A 20,661-nucleotide genomic window follows, 5' to 3' on the forward strand; every position below is an offset into this window, starting at 1 on the left:
ACTGTCTCTGTCCATTATCACGGGGTACTGAACTCTACCTGAGACTGTCTCTGTCCATTATCACGTGGTACTGAACTCTACCTGAGACTGTCTCTGTCCATTATCACGTGGTACTGAACTCTACCTGAGACTGTCTCTGTCCATTATCACGTGGTACTGAACTCTACCTGAGACTGTCTCTGTCCATTATCACGTGGTACTGAACTCTACCTGAGACTGTCTCTGTCCATTATCACGTGGTACTGAACTCTACCTGAGACTGTCTCTGTCCATTATCACGTGGTACTGAACTCTACCTGAGACTGTCTCTGTCCATTATCACGTGGTACTGAACTCTACCTGAGACTGTCTCTGTCCATTATCACGTGGTACTGAACTCTACCTGAGACTGTCTCTGTCCATTATCACGGGGTACTGAACTCTACCTGAGACTGTCTCTGTCCATTATCACATGGTACTGAACTCTACCTGAGACTGTCTCTGTCCATTATCACGTGGTACTGAACTCTACCTGAGACTGTCCCTAGTCCATTATCACGTGGTACTGAACTCTACCTGAGACTGTCTCTGTCCATTATCACGTGGTACTGAACTCTACCTGAGACTGTCTCTGTCCATTATCACGTGGTACTGAACTCTACCTGAGACTGTCTCTGTCCATTATCACGTGGTACTGAACTCTACCTGAGACTGTCTCTGTCCATTATCACGTGGTACTGAACTCTACCTGAGACTGTCTCTGTCCATTATCACGTGGTACTGAACTCTACCTGAGACTGTCTCTGTCCATTATCACGTGGTACTGAACTCTACCTGAGACTGTCTCTGTCCATTATCACGTGGTACTGAACTCTACCTGAGACTGTCTCTGTCCATTATCACGTGGTACTGAACTCTACCTGAGACTGTCTCTGTCCATTATCACGTGGTACTGAACTCTACCTGAGACTGTCTCTGTCCATTATCACGTGGTACTGAACTCTACCTGAGACTGTCTCTGTCCATTATCACGTGGTACTGAACTCTACCTGAGACTGTCTCTGTCCATTATCACGGGGTACTGAACTCTACCTGAGACTGTCTCTGTCCATTATCACGTGGTACTGAACTCTACCTGAGACTGTCTCTGTCCATTATCATGTGGTACTGAACTCTACCTGAGCAGAGAAGGGCTCACAAGAGCAAAGTGGATGGTACCAGTGTATGGCTCTAGCTGACAGCCAGACAGGATTCAGTTACAGACCTAGTTCAGCCTGCACTAAACCAGCAGGCTGAACGAGGTTAGAGGGAGCTCAGAGCGCAGAGTTCCGAGTGTGTATATCACCTGTGAGAGCGATTGGCCAATCACGGCCGGGCACACGCTCCCACCGAAGCAACTGTCTCGCTCTTTGATGTGAAATCTAATTAATGCTGCAAAGCCCCTCTCCTCTGAGTGAGTATCCCCTGCTGTAAATGATTGGGGAGGGAGCGAGACAGAAACAGAGACAGGGAGAGAGAGAGAGACACAGAGAGAGAAAAACAAGCAGCTCAACTTTAGAGATTTCATCCTTCTCAGTTGAGCTCTCTTCTGTGTGTGTGTGTGTGTGTGTGTGTGTGTGTGTGTGTGTGTGTGTGTGTGTGTGTGTGTGTGTGTGTGTGTGTGTGTGTGTGTGTGTGTGTGTGTGTGTGTTTAGGGTTAAAGTGGAACTGACAGTGTTCTAACTACTTTGCATATATGAAACAAACAGACAATCCTAATATCAGTCAAAAATATTAAATTCCCAGTTTATGCTACAAACCAACTTTATAAAAGGTTTTAAAAGTAGGTTCTATGTGACTCAACATTCCATGACGTACACTAAGGCATTGTTGGTAGAATAGATGGATGCAGTTCATGACCTGATTAATATAATTTTTTAATAGTCCAGAAAATACTGCTATCAGGTTGTAAATCACAGCTGGCCTGGTACATTGTTTGCTGTCTCCACCCATTTGGGATGCACTGTTTCAGTTTCAATGACTCAATATTTTTGACAATAAGGAACTAATGTAACTAAGGCTGGGAATGTCAATACAATCAAACTAGCAAGGGCAATGATCACAAGTCAGTCATAACATGGCTAAAATGCTAGCGTATCTATTTATGTAGCAAGCTAAAAGCACGGAGCCTAACGTTAGCTAGCTAGCTGCTAGGAGGGACGTCACGTCATTAGAGGAGTGGGTGAGTGACTTACTTTTTCCCCTCATATTGTTTTTCGGTGGCTACACAGCTAGAGATGCACGTGTCATTTGGTTAGCTAACAAGACATGTGAATTGTTTTTCTAGCTAGTTAGCTATACTGAACGACTGTTATCCAGTTAGCATATCGGTTGCATTCGCAAATTCACTCTGGCTAGCTATACTCTAATTTCAGAGCACTCTTGTCTGAGTGTGTCACGTCCTGACCATAGAAAGCTGTTATTTTCTATGGTAGAGTAGGTCAGGGTGTGACAGTTTTTTTTCTAGTTTAGATTTTCTATGTTGTTATGTTCTAGTTTGTATTTCTATGTTGGGCTTTTTTGGGATGATCTCCAATTAGAGGCAGCTGGTCATTGTTGTCTCTAATTGGAGATCATACTTAAGTAGTTGTTTTTCCCACCTGGGTTTGTGAGAGATTGTTTTGAGTTAGTGTATGTTGCACCTCTTCATCACGGTTTGTTGTTTTTATTCTTTAGTTTATTTGTATGTATTGCATAGTTTCACAGTTTAATAACGAAAATGTGGAACGATACACACGCTGCGCTTTGGTCCGCTCCTTCATCATACGACAACCGTGACAGAGTGAGCCAGAGTGCAGAATAACTGATGAATTTACAAACGTGCAACACCCGCTGAATATAACAGATGTCAGTAAATGTCGGCAAAAAAAGTACTAGTCAAGAATGTTCTAGATAACATGTAAACAGGCTAACAAGCTCTGCTATGGAGAGTAAAATGGTCAGTGAGGTGTTCTCTCATTTTGTGTCTGGAAGTAGCTAGCTAGCAAGCTAGCCAACTTTAGTCAGTAAGCTTGGGTGCTTGGTTGGGACAAGCATGCATTGGCAGGCAAGCTGCAGAAGGACGGGCAGGCTATTCCCCATCGTTTATCATCGGAATTTTTACGATCAACTAGCTGAAAAGGTTTAAGAGGGTTTATCTAATGATCTTTCATTAGATTTGAGCTAATCTTGCTCCGGCTAGCATTAGTTGTTGATGTTGTTGTTATTGATGTGCCCGCCACTAATATTGGCACCCTTGGTAAATATGAGCAAAACGGGCTGTGAAAAAAATGTCTTTGCTGTTTATTCTCTTCTCTGAAACATGTGTACCACAATTATTAAAATCTAACTGAAGTATATTCCCATTCATATTTTATGTTTTTAAGTTGATTGAGTGATTAGGAACACGTAAGTGGTAAACCAAGACTTCCTGTTTCACTGGGGTATAAATATGAAATGGGTTTTCATAAGGAAAGAGCCCTGCTCAATCAGTGGCCTGCCCCTGTGAAGAGACATGGGTTATAAACGATGAAACACACCCTTCTCCCCTCGCCAATATATAAGCCAGTGACAAAATGTAACCAGCCTGTTCCGGGTGCGTGAGGTCTGCAGCCTCTGCGTTAAAAGGAACTAACATGTCAAGTACAGAACTAAGCCAACCTCAGCGTGAGCTTTGGTTGTGAATGGTATGAACTTTGAACTCTTATTCACTACAGAAGGGATACTTCCTAGCCGTTGAGTTAGCAGCGGCCGTTGTAAACGTGGGCTAGGAAAGGACGGATGACGTATCCAGTCTAACACACAACGAAGATACTACAACGTATCCATTTTACCACCAGAGACATTCTTCCGAGGACAGGAAGATCTCTGTTGGCCAACACGGCCAGCATCTACGACCAACCTACCGAAGCGCAGCTCAGAGTAAATATTTATTGCATTTTCCTTTTCCAAATGGGCGGTAATTTAGAATGCATAAGATAATGTATTTACGATAGCATAGCTGCTTCCTTTGTTCCTCAGTCTTCCCGCTCTTTCATTCAAGCCCAACCCCCTTTCTTTGTGTATCAATCCTCATACAGGTTCCGTCCACCAGGGACGTTTTCTGTATGACATAATTTGTATTCTGTGTATATGTAATTCTGTGTGATTACTTAGGTAGTTGGTAAATAAATAATTAAACCCAATTTTGTATTGCTGATTCAACTTGTTAACCAGGGTTCGTGAAGATAACCAAGAATTTACAACTTTCATATGAGACTGAAAATAAGGTGACGATTAATATTGACAGCTATTGATGTAAAATATTACTAGGTCTTTAAAAGTTTATTCGGAAGATAACAGCGCTATAAACATTCTTCCGTGGTGCCCCGACTTTCTAGTTAATTACATTTACATGATTAGTTCAATCAGGTAATATTAATTACAGAGAAAGGATTTTATAGAATAGCATGTCATATCACTTAATCCGGCATAGCCAAAGACACGACAGAGGGTTGCCATAAAAAAATCCTTTGCTGTCATCAAACAACAAACTCAAGCGCCTACAGTTTGCCAAACTTTACTGGAACTTTCAATGGGACCGGGTTCTATGGTCAGATGAGACCAAAATAGAGCTTTTTGGAAACAAACGCCAGAGGTGGGCAGGGGCGAAAATCTGATATCAACTTTGGAGGGGACAATTACATGAAATTTTCTCAAGAGCAATTCCTGAGGGGGACACCAAAAGTAGTGCTGTAACACATAGCCTACATTGTAATATGGTAAATGTATATTGAGGAACCAAAGAAATAAGGTGTTTGCCGTACTCCTAACTACCGGTACCCAAAACTACACAACTAATCACAACAGCAATACCATTGCCTTTAACAAATCTTAGTTCAGTCTCCAGTTTAAGTTGAGAGTGGGGGTATCCATGGCATTTTCCAATTATGTTCCTATTTTACAAGTCAAAAAAATTGAGAACCTTTCATAATGTTGCCAAACAAAGACTCAACAAACTTACCTGAGACTCCCTGTCTCTGCCAGTCTGTCCCTGCATATCTGTCCCCAACTCTGCTGTCTGTGTGCCATCTGTTGCCTGCTCTGCCTAATGACATCATTGTGAAACATTTCCATTAGAATTTCATTTCTTTCTTATGAACATTTTATCAACTAGTCTTTGAGATATTAGGCTACTAGGGTTCTTACCATGTGTTTTGGTGTATTGAAAAATACTCTGATGTCCGTCTTTTATTTTTCTGCCATTTTTCTACCTGGCTGGCTGGCTGGCTACACACACACACAGTGTGTTGGTTATTTACAGTAGGAGATGGGCTTCTATCATCTTCTATCATTCTATTTGGGCTTCGATCTAAAAGGTAGCTAGCAAATGTGAAACGGATTAAAATGACAAGAGTTGACAGCTGTATGAGTTCACCATTTACACAACATATGCTGCAACCTTTTGTAATTTTAATAGTTTGTTTCATATTGGCTGGCTTCCAACAATAGCTGAATTTGCAAAGCTAGCGAGCACCAATTCAGTTTCAGTGGTGTTTGCTATAATCTTTGCTACCCGGGTTAAATAAAGGTGAAATAAAATAAATAAATAAAAGTTCCCTTGCGACAATTTAGCTTTTGCAACGAGACCATTAAATATATTTAAGACAATGGTAGAAGAGAGTGTAGTTCTGTTCAGTTTGAACTTCAGTTTATCGCTAACCTTATCACAGGGACTTTGAAGCACTAACTTACATCATCTGCATGCTGATCTTGGAATAAATTGACGATAGCAAAGATTCCATCTTTGACGACGCCACATAAATGGAATAGGTACTAGTTAATAGTTAATATTTGCGCGCTAGCTCTGCATATTCAGCTAGTGTGTGTGCGCGATTGACTGGATTAACCTCACGTCAGTTACGTGCATTGAGTGCCTTTCAGACAGTAGATACGATCCCTCTGTTACCTTGCCAACTAAGGAACTGGCAGTGGATCAAACCATTGAGGCAAAGGGTGGGGGGGTCGCAATCTTTTGAAACTTAAAAACGCGCTATTAAGTGTCTATAATCAGCACAATTGCTTTCATTGCGTATTATTAATATTATTTAAATTACATAGTTATGTTTCAGTGATATATTGGGGGGGACAAATCATATTTTTCCCAGGATGGGGGGGTCGTGTCCCCCCCGTCCCCCCCGGGATTTCCGCCCCTGGAGGTGGGTTTGGTGTAGACAGGAAGATAGCCATGCAGAAAAGTACCTCATCCCCACTGTGAAGTATGGTGGTGGATCTTTGATGTTGTGGGGCTGTTTTTCTTCCAAAGGCCCTGGACCACTTGTTAGGATACATGGTATCATGGACTCCATCAAGTACCAGCAGATATTAAATCTAAACCGGACTGCCTCTCCTAGGAAGCTTAAATGGGCTGTGGTTGGATCTTCCAGCAGGACAATGATCCAAAGCACACCTCAAAATCAACACAAAAAGGGTTCACTGACCACAGAATCAAGTTTTGCCATGGCCATCCCAGTCCCCTGACCTGAACCCCATAGAAAACCTGTGGGATGAGCTGAAGAGGAGAGTCCACAAGTGTGGGCCTCGGAATCTGAAGGATCTGGACAGATTCTGTATGGAGGAATGGTCTCAGATCCCATGCCAGGTGTTCTCCAACCTCATTACGCATTATTATTATACCTTTATTTCAACAAGGAACACAGACTGAGACTAAGGTCTCTTTTACAGCTGGGCCCTGCGTATACATGTTTACACATACAGTTTAGGTACAATGATTAAGAAACTAAACAAGACAAACAAAACGATCACAGATAACACAAAAAAATACAGCAGCAGATTATTACATTTACACATAGGTTATTCCCCTAACAGCACAAGAACTTGCATTACCCGAAACAGTTACAAGCAATACAAAAATAAAAATCCTCCAATAAATATTTAAAATGAGCAAGGGGGACAAGAGTCTCAAGTTTAAGTTTAGTCTGCAGGCTATTCCATAGGCAAGGAGCGTAACAGGAAAAGGCAGCCATATCCAACTCTGTGGAAATCACATGGGCCTCAAGTGTAATCCATGCTTGAGACCTGGTTTTAGGAATTCTAATTCTAATATTGATGAGTGATGATAAATAAGAAGATAGCTTATTCAGAAGTGCTTTATAGACAAACACGAGAGCATGTTGTTCTCGTCTCATGGACAGCAAAGTCCAACCCACATTTTGATATAAAACACAGTGGTGGGTTCTGTAGCTAGCATCCGTAATAAACCTAAGTGCGCAATGATAAGTAGCATCCAGCGATTTAAGTGTTGATGCCGTAGCATGCATGTAAATAATATCCCCATAATCTATAACAGACATAAAAGTAGCTTGCACAATTTGTCTTCTATTTGTAGAGGACAAACATGTCCTGTTTCTATAGAGGAAGCCTAGCTTGATTTTTAGCCGTTTACAAAGTTCGTCAATATGCATTTTAAAAGACAGTTTATCATCCAACCATATCCCTAAGTATTTATATGCAGAGACCTGATTCATTCGAGAATCATCTAAGCTCGTAAGTGCAAGTGTATTTTCAACCAACTTTTTGAACCTATTAAAAATCCTAAAATGTGTTTTCTTTGCATTAAAAAAAGTTTCAGCTGTATAAAAGACCCTTGTAATATCTTAAAATCTGTCTCCAATAATGATAATGCTTGGTCAGCTGTTGAAGCGATAGAGTACATGACAGTGTCATCAACATATTAATGATTTTGAGACTTTCTTATCTCATCACCGATATTGTTTATGTAGAGAGTGAACAGTAATGGACCAAGTATAGAACCTTGTGGGACCCTTTTAACCAACTCCAATGGCTCCGACTGGATGCCGTCGACTCTAACAACCTGACTTCTATCCTTTAGATAGTCATGAAACCAACGACAGGCATCCAATCCCAGTCCTATTGACGACAGTTTACCCAAAAGTATCGCATGGTCTACAGTGTCAAAATTATAGGAGATGATTCAGAGCTGTTATCTTGGCAAAGGGAGGTTGCACAAAGTATTGAATGACGGGGTGCCAATAATTGTGGCACACATATATTTTATTAAAATATTTGTTCTATAATAAGATTTTTTTTCATCAATTATTTTACTATAATTAAAGGTTCGATTTTTGTGAATATATATATATTTTTTTTCACAGCCCGTTTTGCTCATATTTACCAAGGGTGCCAATGTTAGTGGAGGGAACTGTAGGGAAAGATAGCCTACCTATTTATGGTTGTTTGATCAATAGGACTGTAAAGTTCCCAAGTGTAAGAGGACTCAGAAATCCATTCAGGTGTATTTTGTGGCTTTTGCTGAATGCGTTCTAATGGTCTAAAGTTGCGCTGTGCAACTGCCTGTAAACACACAGTCCAGTTCATAGTGAATGATGGCAGGCCCTACTGCCTGTAAACACACAGTCCAGTTCATAGTGAATGATGGCAGGTCCTACTGCCTGTAAACACACAGTCCAGTTCATAGTGAATGATGGCAGGGCCAACTGCCTGTAAACACACAGTCCAGTTCATAGTGAATGATAGCAGGTCCTACTGCCTGTAAACACACAGTCCAGTTCATAGTAAATGATGGCAGGTCCTACTGCCTGTAAACACACAGTCCAGTTCAAAGTGAATGATGGCAGGCCAACTGCCTGTAAACACACAGTCCAGTTCATAGTGAATGATGGCAGGTCCTACTGCCTGTTAACACACAGTCCAGTTCAAAGTGAATGATGGCAGGCCAACTGCCTGTAAACACACAGTCCAGTTCATAGTGAATGATGGCAGGTCCTACTGCCTGTTAACACACAGTCCAGTTCAAAGTGAATGATGGCAGGTCCTACTGCCTGTAAACACACAGTCCAGTTCATAGTGAATGATAGCAGGTCCTACTGCCTGTAAACACACAGTCCAGTTCAAAGTGAATGATGGCAGGTCCTACTGCCTGTAAACACACAGTCCAGTTCATAGTGAATGATGGCAGGCCCTACTGCCTGTAAACACACAGTCCAGTTCAAAGTGAATGATGGCAGGGCCAACTGCCTGTAAACACACAGTCCAGTTCAAAGTGAATGATGGCAGGGCCAACTGCCTGTAAACACACAGTCCAGTTCATAGTGAATGATGGCAGGCCAACTGCCTGTAAACACACAGTCCAGTTCAAAGTGAATGATGGCAGGCCAACTGCCTGTAAACACACAGTCCAGTTCAAAGTCAATGATGGCTTGTTTGCATATAGGCCTACTGTACCTCTGATTGGCTATGGCACACTGGTCAGTGTAGACTCTGGTCCTGGACAAGACAGATGTTTTTATTCGGTTTTATTGTCTATTAATTGTCCCACCGCCTTCCCACACTATATTGCTATAGAATTTTCACGAATGCCTTAGTATACGTCAGTCCCCAAACATTCTAAGAATTTATGAAAATGTGTAAATGACCATATCTAAGTGGTCGCTTATCAGAAAATGTAAAAACAAAAGTGTAATATTCTTCCTGGGGGTGTAAATGAACAGATTTTAATAGGATTCATGTTGCTAAAACGCTGTCAGTTCCACTTTAAGGTTAGGGGTTAGGGTTAAGGTTAGGGTTAGGGTTAAGGGTTAAGGTTAAGGTTGAGATTAGGGTTAGGGTTTGGGTTAATCCCCAAAAACATGGATGTGTGTTGCATGTGTGTATGTCTGTGTGAGTACGCCGAATCAGCACCCTGGACAGCGAAGGAATCTGACTTCTGGGTTTCAGCACAAGATAGAGGACAGCAATAGTCTCCGGTGCAGTCACTCCCCACTGAGAGAATCCCTGAAGATACTGTAACCTACATGAAAAGACGTAACCAGAGACGCAAAAAAATATGCATTCAGCCCTATATAGATGTATTCTGTGAGGAATGACTGTAGCTCATGTGTTCTCTGTGTTCTGGAATCTATCCATCCCATTGCTTTGTATCCACCTCTTTTTCGAACGCTTTTACCACACAAATGACACAGGCTATTCACTGCCGTTTACAACCTAGACTAGAGGTTTGTTCTCACCTGAAAACAGTAATACCATTCTTCATTACATTGTGTTGTTGTAGCCTGGGTAGGAAACATTTCTTGTCCATAAAAACCTGAACCATATGGTATATTTTCCAGCTGCACATCTGGGGAGGGAACTAGTGCACAGTGTAGCTACCTATGACTTCATTATCTAATAAAACATGTTTATTTTACTCTGTAAATTGACTGGATATTTTCAATGTCCTATTAAGCCTAATAATGAGCTTATGAATTATGGTCTAATATGCATACACTTCTACTCAGGCTATAGGCTGCATCTGGAGCCTGTCTGTCTATGTTCTGCTGTGTAATTACGCCCCTGGCCTCTCCACTGCCACAGCTATTCCTCTTACATCGTGGGGCGTCCCAGGAAAAGACAGACTACAAAAGCTTTTTTCGGAAAATAATGTTTAGCCTACTAACATCCTATTGGAGGAGAGTTGCACGCTTGCTTGCTGAATGTAAAATAGGCTACAGAATTAAGAACGGGCATATGAGTGGCCACCTAATGTACACTATATATACAAAAGTATATGGACACCCCTTCAAATTCGTGGATTTGGCTATTTCAGCCACACTTGAGTATAAAATCGAGCACACAGCCATGCAATCTCGCAGCCATAGACAAATTATGGCAGTAGAATGGCCTTACAGAAGAGCTCAGTGACTTTCAACGTGGCACCGTCATAGGATGCCACCTTTCCAACAAGTCAGTTTGTCACATTTTTGCCGACCTAGAGCTACCCTAGTCAACTGTAAGTGCTGTTATTGTGAAGTGGAAATGTCTAGGAGTACCAAAGGCTCAGCCATGAAGTGGTAGGCCACAAGCTCCCAGAACAGGACCGCCGAGTGCTGAAGCACATCAGCACAAAAACTGGAAGCTTCATGAAATGGGTTTCCATGGTTTCCATGGCCGAGCAGCTGCACACACGCCTAAGATCACCATGCGCAATGCCAAGCGTCAGCTGGAGTGGTGTAAAGCTCGTCGCCATTGGACTCTGGAGCAGTGGAAACGAGTTCTATGGAGTGATGAATCATGCTTCACCATCTGGCAGTCCGAGTAAAGGACTGTAAAATTTGGTGGAGATGGAATAATGGTCTGGGTCTGTTTTTCATGGTTCGGGCTTGGCCCCTTAGTTCCAGTGAAGGGAAATCTTAACCCTACAGCCATAAAATGACATTCTAGACCATTATGTGCTTCCAACTTTGTGGCAACAGTTTGGGGAAGGCCCTTTCCTGTTTCAGCATGACAATACCCCCGTGCACAAAGCGAGATCCATACAGAAATGGTTTATTGATATCGGTATGGAATAACTTGACTGTCCTGCACAGAGCCCTGACCTCAACCCCATTGAACACCTTTAGGATGAATTGGAATGCCTACTGCGGACCAGGCCTAATCACCCAACATCAGTGCCCGACCTCACTAATGCTCTTGTGGCTGAATGGAGGCAAGTCCCCGCAGCAATGTTCCAACATCTATTGGAAAGCCTTCCCAGAAGACTGGAGGCTGTTATAGGAAAGGGTGAACAAACTCCATATTAATGCCCATGATTTTGCAAGGAGATGTTCGACGAGCAGTTGTCACCATACTTTTGGTCATGTAGTGTACCTTTCTTGTCCTTCTAAACTGTCAAAGATAAACCCAAACTGATCCAGATGGTTTCTTAATCAGGCCGAGGCTGTCGGCCAGTTATCTGTCATGAAACTAAACAGGACGTTTCAGCAGTTATTTCAATTAGCCTACATCACTGTAGTTTACAGCCTATGAACTGTAATTATGCACTCGCCTGATAACAATAATAAATTCCTCGTTGCACTGTGTTGCTGTAGCCCAGGTATAATAATTTTCTTGTCTATAAATGCAGGCCTTGCCTAAAAAATGCTTAATCAATAGTGGAGCTTTGCGTGCCCGGGGACCACAGAGCGCAGCCTGGAGGAACGCACTACAGATCAGCCATTTCACAGTCTGTGGACTTTCTTTTCTTGCACTTTGCCAGATAAACATTTAGCCTATATACCTAATATTTAGCTAATGAATGTCCTAATATCTGGCTAATATTCAGCTTCTGTCACATCCTGACCAGCAGAGGGAGCAATTGGATTAGTTTTGGTCAGGATGTGGCAGGGTTTTTGTGTGTGTGTGAATGGTTTTGTTGGTGATTAGGATTCCCAATTGAAGGCAGGTGTGTTGAGTTGCCTTTAATTGGGAGTCCTATATAGGAGTGTGTGTTTTTCTTTGGGGTTGTGGGTAATTGTTTCTGTTCAGTGTGTTATGCTGTCAGTACTGTTGAGCTGTCGGTATCTTCTTGTTTTGTAGTGTTCCAGTGATCTTTTTTTGAATTAAATGATGCTGAACACTAACTCTGCTGCATTTTGGTCCCTTTCTGAAGACTGCTGTGACAGCTTCTTACTTCCGCTACACATCACTAATCTCTCTCTTCCAGCTGTTCCCGTTCGCAACAGGCTTTAGGCAACGCAAGACTCTACCGCTACGCAATAGGCCATTCCTCTTCTCGTGAAATCCCAGGCAAACTATAGGCTGCAAATGCTATAGGACATTTATTTTACTACTTTTTTAAAATACTAAGACTAATAGCCTATTTGGGGAAAGAAGCAGGCTTGCTTTTACCAATTGCTGAATGTAAAACAGGCCTACAGCAAATGCATTTCGGTGAAAGTGGAGGAGAGAAAGTGCATTAGTGTGATTGATGACTTTTGGCCGGTTATGAACACATTGTTGCACTGATGCATTGCAAATAATTGCACAGGACATAGTCTAGATGAACACAGTGGAACAGAAGACCCAAAGGAATTGACAACCTTTAGAAACATGGAAATCATTCACAAACCACTTGAGCAACGAGGCAATGATATGCTGTAAAAGATACGCAGGCTAAATGGTGTTTGTTGTTGAATTGCGACATTTAAAAACAAGTTACTATATTATTTCTCATTAGGCCTACATGTAAATTGAAGTATTATTTGCAGTTGTGACTATGACAATGAACACAACCTGAAAGCACTGAATGGTCTGAACCAGTATCTGTGTACTAGAGACCTCATGAATGGTCTGAACCAGTATCTGTGTGTTAGAGACCTCATGAATGGTCTGAACCAGTATCTGTGTACTAGAGACCTCATGAATGGTCTGAACCAGTATCTGTGTGCTAGAGACCTCATGAATGGTCTGAACCAGTATCTGTGTGCTAGAGACCTCATGAATGGTCTGAACTAGTATCTGTGTACTAGAGACCTCATGAATGGTCTGAACCAGTATCTGTGTACTAGAGACCTCATGAATGGTCTGAACCAGTATCTGTGTACTAGAGACCTCATGAATGGTCTGAACCAGTATCTGTGTACTAGAGACCTCGTGAATGGTCTGAACCAGTATCTGTGTGTTAGAGACCTCATGAATGGTCTGAACCAGTATCTGTGTACTAGAGACCTCATGAATGGTCTGAACTAGTATCTGTGTACTAGAGACCTCATGAATGGTCTGAACCAGTATCTGTGTACTAGAGACTTCGTGAATGGTCTGAACCAGTATCTGTGTACTAGAGACCTCATGAATGGTCTGAACCAGTATCTGTGTGCTAGAGACCTCATGAATGGTCTGAACTAGTATCTGTGTACTAGAGACCTCGTGAATGGTCTGAACCAGTATCTGTGTGCTAGAGACCTCATGAATGGTCTGAACCAGTATCTGTGTACTAGAGACCTCGTGAATGGTCTGAACCAGTATCTGTGTACTACAGACCTCATGAATGGTCTGAATCAGTATCTGTGTACTAGAGACCTCATGAATGGTCTGAACTAGTATCTGTGTACTAGAGACCTCGTGAATGGTCTGAACCAGTATCTGTGTACTAGAGACCTCATGAATGGTCTGAACCAGTATCTGTGTGTTAGAGACCTCGTGAATGGTCTGAACCAGTATCTGTGTACTAGAGACCTCATGAATGGTCTGAACTAGTATCTGTGTACTAGAGACCTCATGAATGGTCTGAACCAGTATCTGTGTACTAGAGACCTCATGAATGGTCTGAACCAGTATCTGTGTACTAGAGACCTCATGAATGGTCTGAACCAGTATCTGTGTACTAGAGACCTCATGAATGGTCTGAACCAGTATCTGTGTACTAGAGACCTCATGAATGGTCTGAACCAGTATCTGTGTACTAGAGACCTCATGAATGGTCTTGTGTTACCACCTTATATATAGACAGTGTGCAGTAGGATGCGTTGAGCAGTTGATTGACAGGTGCAGGATGGTAGAACGACAAACGATCAACTGTCCTCTAGTGTCTATGCTCACCAACGTTTTATAGTTATGTAGCCTAGTTAATCAAAGTTATCGTTATAGTTATTGGTATGGTGGATGGCCCTTAACTCTTACACAACACAATGGACGTAATTCTCACAACAGTACTACTAGTAGGTCTAGCTAACGTTAGCGAACTTGAATGAAATATACTTACACTTGTTTACTTGGCTTTAAGACTATAAATGGACTCCTTTAAATAATTCACTCTAGCAAGTTTGTCAGTGGCGCTGCAGTAGGTAAGTATGAGGTAGATTCTATCTGTTTGTCAGTGGCGCTGCAGTAGGTAAGTATGAGGTAGATTCTATCTGTTTGTCAGTGGCGCTGCAGTAGGTAAGTATGAGGTAGATTCTATCTGTTTGTCAGTGGCGCTGCAGTAGGTAAGTATGAGGTAGATTCTATCTGTTTGTCAGTGGCGCTGCAGTAGGTAAGTATGAGGTGGATTCTATCTGTTTGTCAGTGGCGCTGCAGTAGGTAAGTATGAGGTAGATTCTATCTGTTTGTCAGTGGCGCTGCAGTAGGTAAGTATGAGGTAGATTCTATCTGCTTGTCAGTGGCGCTGCAGTAGGTAAGTATGAGGTAGATTCTATCTGTTTGTCAGTGGCGCTTGTTGGTTCGGTTTTTCTGTGCTCCGTTTTATTTACTTAACAAATAAGGAACCCTCAAAATGTGCACTTATAAATCATAACAATTTTAATTAAAATACAGCTGTAGACAGAAGTCAAAGATCGAACATCACATATACAACTGATGTCTCTCATGAGTTCTGCCCAATAGGAAAAGTCCCAAGTTATTTTATTGAGCCCAAAGTCCAGCCCCAGTGATGTTACTGCATATGTCATTACCTGCTACTCCTCAGACCAAGCCCATGCATACACAGCTATACAAACTTGCAAGAGAGATACAATAGTTCCAGTGTTTTCTAAGGCCTCAGCAGTAAATGTCCACTTCCCCAAGTTGATTTATAGAGGAATGTCTGACTAGCCTCTTATCTCTTCTACTCCCCTGCAGGGTTCTGTGTTTATCTTTCAAGTGCTTTCTCACAGACCCCATGCAATAATTCACATACTTCTCACACCATTTCTTTATAAGAGGCAGAGACTTAGAAAAGACTGTGGAACAATTTTAAAACCTTATAATGAATATATATATTGTTAATCTGTAGTCTAGGACCATATAAATGTAGTGGGGGAGGGGTCCCATAGCCCCTCCCCTTCTACTAATACAACATAAGCATAATCAATTATTATAATACATCAAACATTTGGTGCAGCCCCTATCATGACCCCAATTTGACCCTATCACGCTGCAGTAGGTAAGTATGAGGTGGATTCTATCTGTTTGTCAGTGGCGCTGCAGTAGGTAAGTGGCAGTGTTTTATTGGCTCTTCTCTGGCTGCTTCTTTGCTTGTTTATCCAGATGCTTTGTGGTCTCCAGCGCTCCGTCTGGTTCTCTGCTTGTTTATCCAGATGCTTTGTGGTCTCCAGCGCTCCGTCTGGTTCTCTGCTTGTTTATCCAGATGCTTTGTGGTCTCCAGCGCTCCGTCTGGTTCTCTGCTTGTTTATCCAGATGCTTTGTGGTCTCCAGCGCTCCGTCTGGTTCTCTGCTTGTTTATCCAGATGCTTTGTGGTCTCCAGCGCTCCGTCTGGTTCTCTGCTTGTTTATCCAGATGCTTTGTGGTCTCCAGCGCTCCGTCTGGTTCTCTGCTTGTTTATCCAGATGCATTGTGGTCTCCAGCGCTCCGTCTGGTTCTCTGCTTGTTTATCCAGATGCTTTGTGGTCTCCAGCGCTCCGTCTGGTTCTCTGCTTGTTTATCCAGATGCTTTGTGGTCTCCAGCGCTCCGTCTGGTTCTCTGCTTGTTTATCCAGATGCTTTGTGGTCTCCAGCGCTCCGTCTGGTTCTCTGCTTGTTTATCCAGATGCTTTGTGGTCTCCAGCGCTCCGTCTGGTTCTCTGCTTGTTTATCCAGATGCTTTGTGGTCTCCAGCGCTCCGTCTGGTTCTCTGCTTGTTTATCCAGATGCTTTGTGGTCTCCAGCGCTCCGTCTGGTTCTCTGCTTGTTTATCCAGATGCTTTGTGGTCTCCAGCGCTCCGTCTGGTTCTCTGCTTGTTTATCCAGATGCTTTGTGGTCTCCAGCGCTCCGTCTGGTTCTCTGCTTGTTTATCCAGGGCTCTGTCTCTATTGATTTCTCCTCAAGCCATTAGGTGACTCACTGATGATTCCTTCCCTTAATCCACAGCTATTGCTCTCTCTCTCTCTGTGTGTGTGTGTGTGTGTGTGTGTGTGTGTGTGTGTGTGTGTGTGTGTGTGTGTGTGTGTGTGTGTGTGTGTGTGTGTGTGTGTGTCTGCAAACCCATTTTGCACCTTTCCTCGTCAGCGGCAGGTCTCGGCAGACAGTCTACTGAAACAGCAACAGAGCCGGGTGGAGTGAGACTGAGACGGCAGGCAGGCAGGCAGCAGGATATGAGATATGCTAATGCAGGATCATAATAACTCCCATTATGAGACTGTTCACAGCAGGTGCTGCTGCCTGGCTGTCATGGGAACCAGGGGAAGAGAGTGAAGAAACTACTGAGAGAAACTTCAAACTCCCAACTCTGGAACAATAGGCTGTTCAATGTAAACTGGAGACTCACAGTATTCTTAGTGGAACCTGAGTGACAGGAACCTGAGTGACAGGAACCTGTGTGACAGGCCTACTTATGTAAATCTGAGGCCCTATTACCATTCTCATGTTAGTAACAAGTTCTATGCAATAGAACTGTCTGTCTGTCTGTCTGTCTGTCTGTCTGTCTGTCTGTCTGTCTGTCTGTCTGTCTGTCTGTCTGTCTGTCTGTCTGTCTGTCTGTCTGTCTGTCTGTCTGTCTGTCTGTCTGTCTGTCTGTCTGTCTGTCTGTCTGTCTGTCTGTCTGTCTGTCTGTCTGTCAGCTGCCTGCCTGCCTGCCTGCCTGCCTGCCCGCCTGCCTGTCGGCTGCCTGCCTGCCAATCTGCCTGTCGGCTGTCTGCCTTTCTGTCTGCCTGACTGTCAGCTGCCTGCCTGCCTGTCTGTCGGCTGCCTGCCTTTCTGTCTGCCTGACTGTCAGCTGCCTGTCTGCCAGCTGCCTGCCTGCCTGTCTGTCTGTCGGCTGCCTGCATGCCAATCTGTTTCTCTGCCTGTTTGTGTGTCTAATTCGAAGTGAGTGCATGTTTATTGCAGTGTCTTTGGGAGTCTTAATGCTGAAGCAGTGACTTTTCCTCCCCTGGCTAAAATCAATGGAGTCAGCAATCTTCAGTCTCTGGCCTGTCAATAGAGTGATTGCAATCACACTGTCACTATCACTGATGCAGAGAAACTCACATAGATTTCCCTTGCCAGCTTTCACTTTCTAATGTAAGACCAGCGATTTGTGGAGAGAGAGGCTCAAAAAGACCCTGAAGACCGGTGTATCTTGGAGAGAATTTTTAGGCAGCGATGTCATTACGTCACTACTGGAACGGAAGAGCCGGTGCGCTGCTTCATCATCAGCTACAGCGCAGCGGCAGAGCAGTAGGAGCGGCAGCGGTGGGAGCCCAGACTCTCTCACTCTCATCACCAGTGACCCTTTGAGATTCTACATGTAAACACGGGTCATTGGGGGAATTCTAGAAGCCACAACGCGACATCAGACAGCAGCATAACTCCCTGGCGAGTCTCCCAGTCAGCGGAAACCTGCAACGATGTCTTCGTCTGTTAGCGAGACAGAGGAGGTGCGCGCCTCGGCAATGACGCCTTTGAAGTTGGTGGGACTGGTGTGCGTGTTCCTGGCGCTGTGCTTGGACGTTGGAGCCGTGATGAGCCCGGCATGGGTGACCGCTGACGACCAGTACTGCTTCTCACTGTGGGAGGCGTGCTGGAAAGCAGCTTCGTCTGAGATCTGGCAGTGTAACAGCACGCTGGAGTCAGGTGGGTGAGACCCAGAGTCGGCCGTCATCTGTAGCCTAACCAACTAATTATAGCGCAGGATTCACCTTGCTTTGTTCGTGGTTACTGGTTTCCATTCATACATAGTCCAACCTATGATAATATTGATGCTATAAAGAGGGAATTGAGAGGCTGGTGTATAGTCTGCATAGGTGCAGTAAGTTGTGCCTTTACGGAGATTCAGTTAAGTCCTGTCGCCATGACAAAGCATCTCGTGTGGGAGTCTGTCTCTCTGACCGCCCGGTGCTTCTTTCCTTCTCCGTCCCTCCGTCATTTGTTTAACGCTGCTTTCCACAACCACCTCTCTGCTCCCTGGCCAGCTCACACAGACCTGCTGCTTCTCTTTATGTCGAAGACAGTCTATGTTTGTGCTTTTATTTATTAAGCAGACAGGCTAATTTTAGGATTTTATTTGGATGGTCATTCTGTGTTGCTGAAGCAGCAGCTAGTCTTCCTGGGCTCCACACAGAACGTCAGACATGATGGAATAATAACTATAATAGACCAGAACAGCTCCAGGACAGAATGACATCCGTTTAAAATCAATGTAGAAATACACAAGGACCTGTGCTGACAAACCACTCAGGACAACCATATGATTTTACATAGACCAGTTATTTAGGTCAGGTAGGGGAGGGGTGGTGTTTTAAAGATTTTTGATGGAGGGGGGTTCCCTGTAACCATGGCTCTATACAATACTGTCTGGTGGGGTATGCATGTCAGTCAGAACTATATGTTATGTGATGATACAGACAATTTGGTATTTTCATCACAGTAATATTTCTCATAAAAACAAGTGACACAGTCAGTCTTCTACTTTAAGCCAAGTGAGACTGGAATGCATCTTGTTGATATTAACCCTCTGTTTACAGTGACGGGCAGGAGGTGCTGCTCTGTTCTGGGCCAGCTGCAGCTCTCCTATGTCCTTCTTTGCATCTCTCCTATGTCCTTCTTTGCATCTCTCCTATGTCCTTCTTTGCAGCTCTCCTATGTCCTTCTTTGCATCTCTCCTATGTCCTTCTTTGCATCTCTCCTATGTCCTTCTTTGCAGCTCTCCTATGTCCTTCTTTGCATCTCTCCTATGTCCTTCTTTGCATCTCTCCTATGTCCTTCTTTGCAGCTCTCCTATGTCCTTCTTTGCATCTCTCCTATGTCCTTCTTTGCATCTCTCCTATGTCCTTCTTTGCAGCTCTCCTATGTCCTTCTTTGCAGCTCTCCTATGTCCTTCTTTGCAGCTCTCCTATGTCCTTCTTTGCATCTCTCCTATGTCCTTCTTTGCAGCTCTCCTATGTCCTTCTTTGCATCTCTCCTATGTCCTTCTTTGCATCTCTCCTATGTCCTTCTTTGCAGCTCTCCTATGTCCTTCTTTGCATCTCTCCTATGTCCTTCTTTGCAGCTCTCCTATGTCCTTCTTTGCAGCTCTCCTATGTCCTTCTTTGCATCTCTCCTATGTCCTTCTTTGCATCTCTCCTATGTCCTTCTTTGCAGCTCTCCTATGTCCTTCTTTGCATCTCTCCTATGTCCTTCTTTGCATCTCTCCTATGTCCTTCTTTGCAGCTCTCCTATGTCCTTCTTTGCAGCTCTCCTATGTCCTTCTTTGCAGCTCTCCTATGTCCTTCTTTGCATCTCTCCTATGTCCTTCTTTGCATCTCTCCTATGTCCTTCTTTGCAGCTCTCCTATGTCCTTCTTTACATCTCTCCTATGTCCTTCTTTACATCTCTCCTATGTCCTTCTTTGCAGCTCCTGACGACATAACCAGGCAATAGTCAAGATCAAACCAGAGCCTGCAGGACGTGTTTGGTTTAATGTGGTGTTAAAAAAAAGCAGAGTATCTCGATCACAGACAGACCTCAAATTTTTACTTTAAAATGTGTATTTTTCTAGCCTCAGCCATGTCCCATCCCTGTGCCTGGCTTGCAAATTCACCTACAGGTGAAACAGTTGAGCTTTACGAATCCGTTTATCATCTGAACTAGAATATGGAGTGTTCCAGAACGATGAGATGACACATGGAGGAACCCTTTGGGGAAGGGAACCTTATTTACTCATTGGAGACGTGCTTTGGGAAGCATGGGATTTTTTCCACGCCAGCTCACCAATCCAGCTGGACCTTTTTCGTTCCGCTTTTGTTTTCTAGAAATTAGTCTTTGTTGAATTCCCACGTTTGCTCTCTCTCAGGCAGCCAGCAGCATAACTTTGAGCAGCAAATTCCCAGGGGGGCAAATGCCTGGAGATTAGTTACTAGGGCAACTGGGTGCTACATTCAGACACTTGATTTTGATCTGATGGGGTCTCCTTTTTCCCAGAGGGCTCTGAAGGGCCCGACTGAAACCCTCTTCTGAG

At 43.5% G+C, this 20,661-nt stretch overlaps 1 protein-coding gene across 1 annotated transcript in view; it reads left to right on the plus strand.

Annotated features, from left to right (window-relative positions):
- The first annotated feature begins 17,681 nt into the window (after positions 1–17,681).
- LOC106575913 (transmembrane protein 47-like) overlaps positions 17,682–20,661 on the plus strand; it is a 14,121-nt gene continuing 11,141 nt past the window's right edge. The window contains exon 1 of the mRNA XM_014152635.2: positions 17,682–18,299. Within this exon, the coding sequence (XP_014008110.1) occupies positions 18,074–18,299 (226 nt within the window). The 5' untranslated portion in view covers positions 17,682–18,073. The remainder of the gene's footprint in view (positions 18,300–20,661) is intronic.

The sequence above is a fragment of the Salmo salar genome, chromosome ssa16 (assembly GCF_905237065.1).
Source record: "Salmo salar chromosome ssa16, Ssal_v3.1, whole genome shotgun sequence".
NCBI classification, from domain to species: Eukaryota; Metazoa; Chordata; class Actinopteri; order Salmoniformes; family Salmonidae; genus Salmo; species Salmo salar.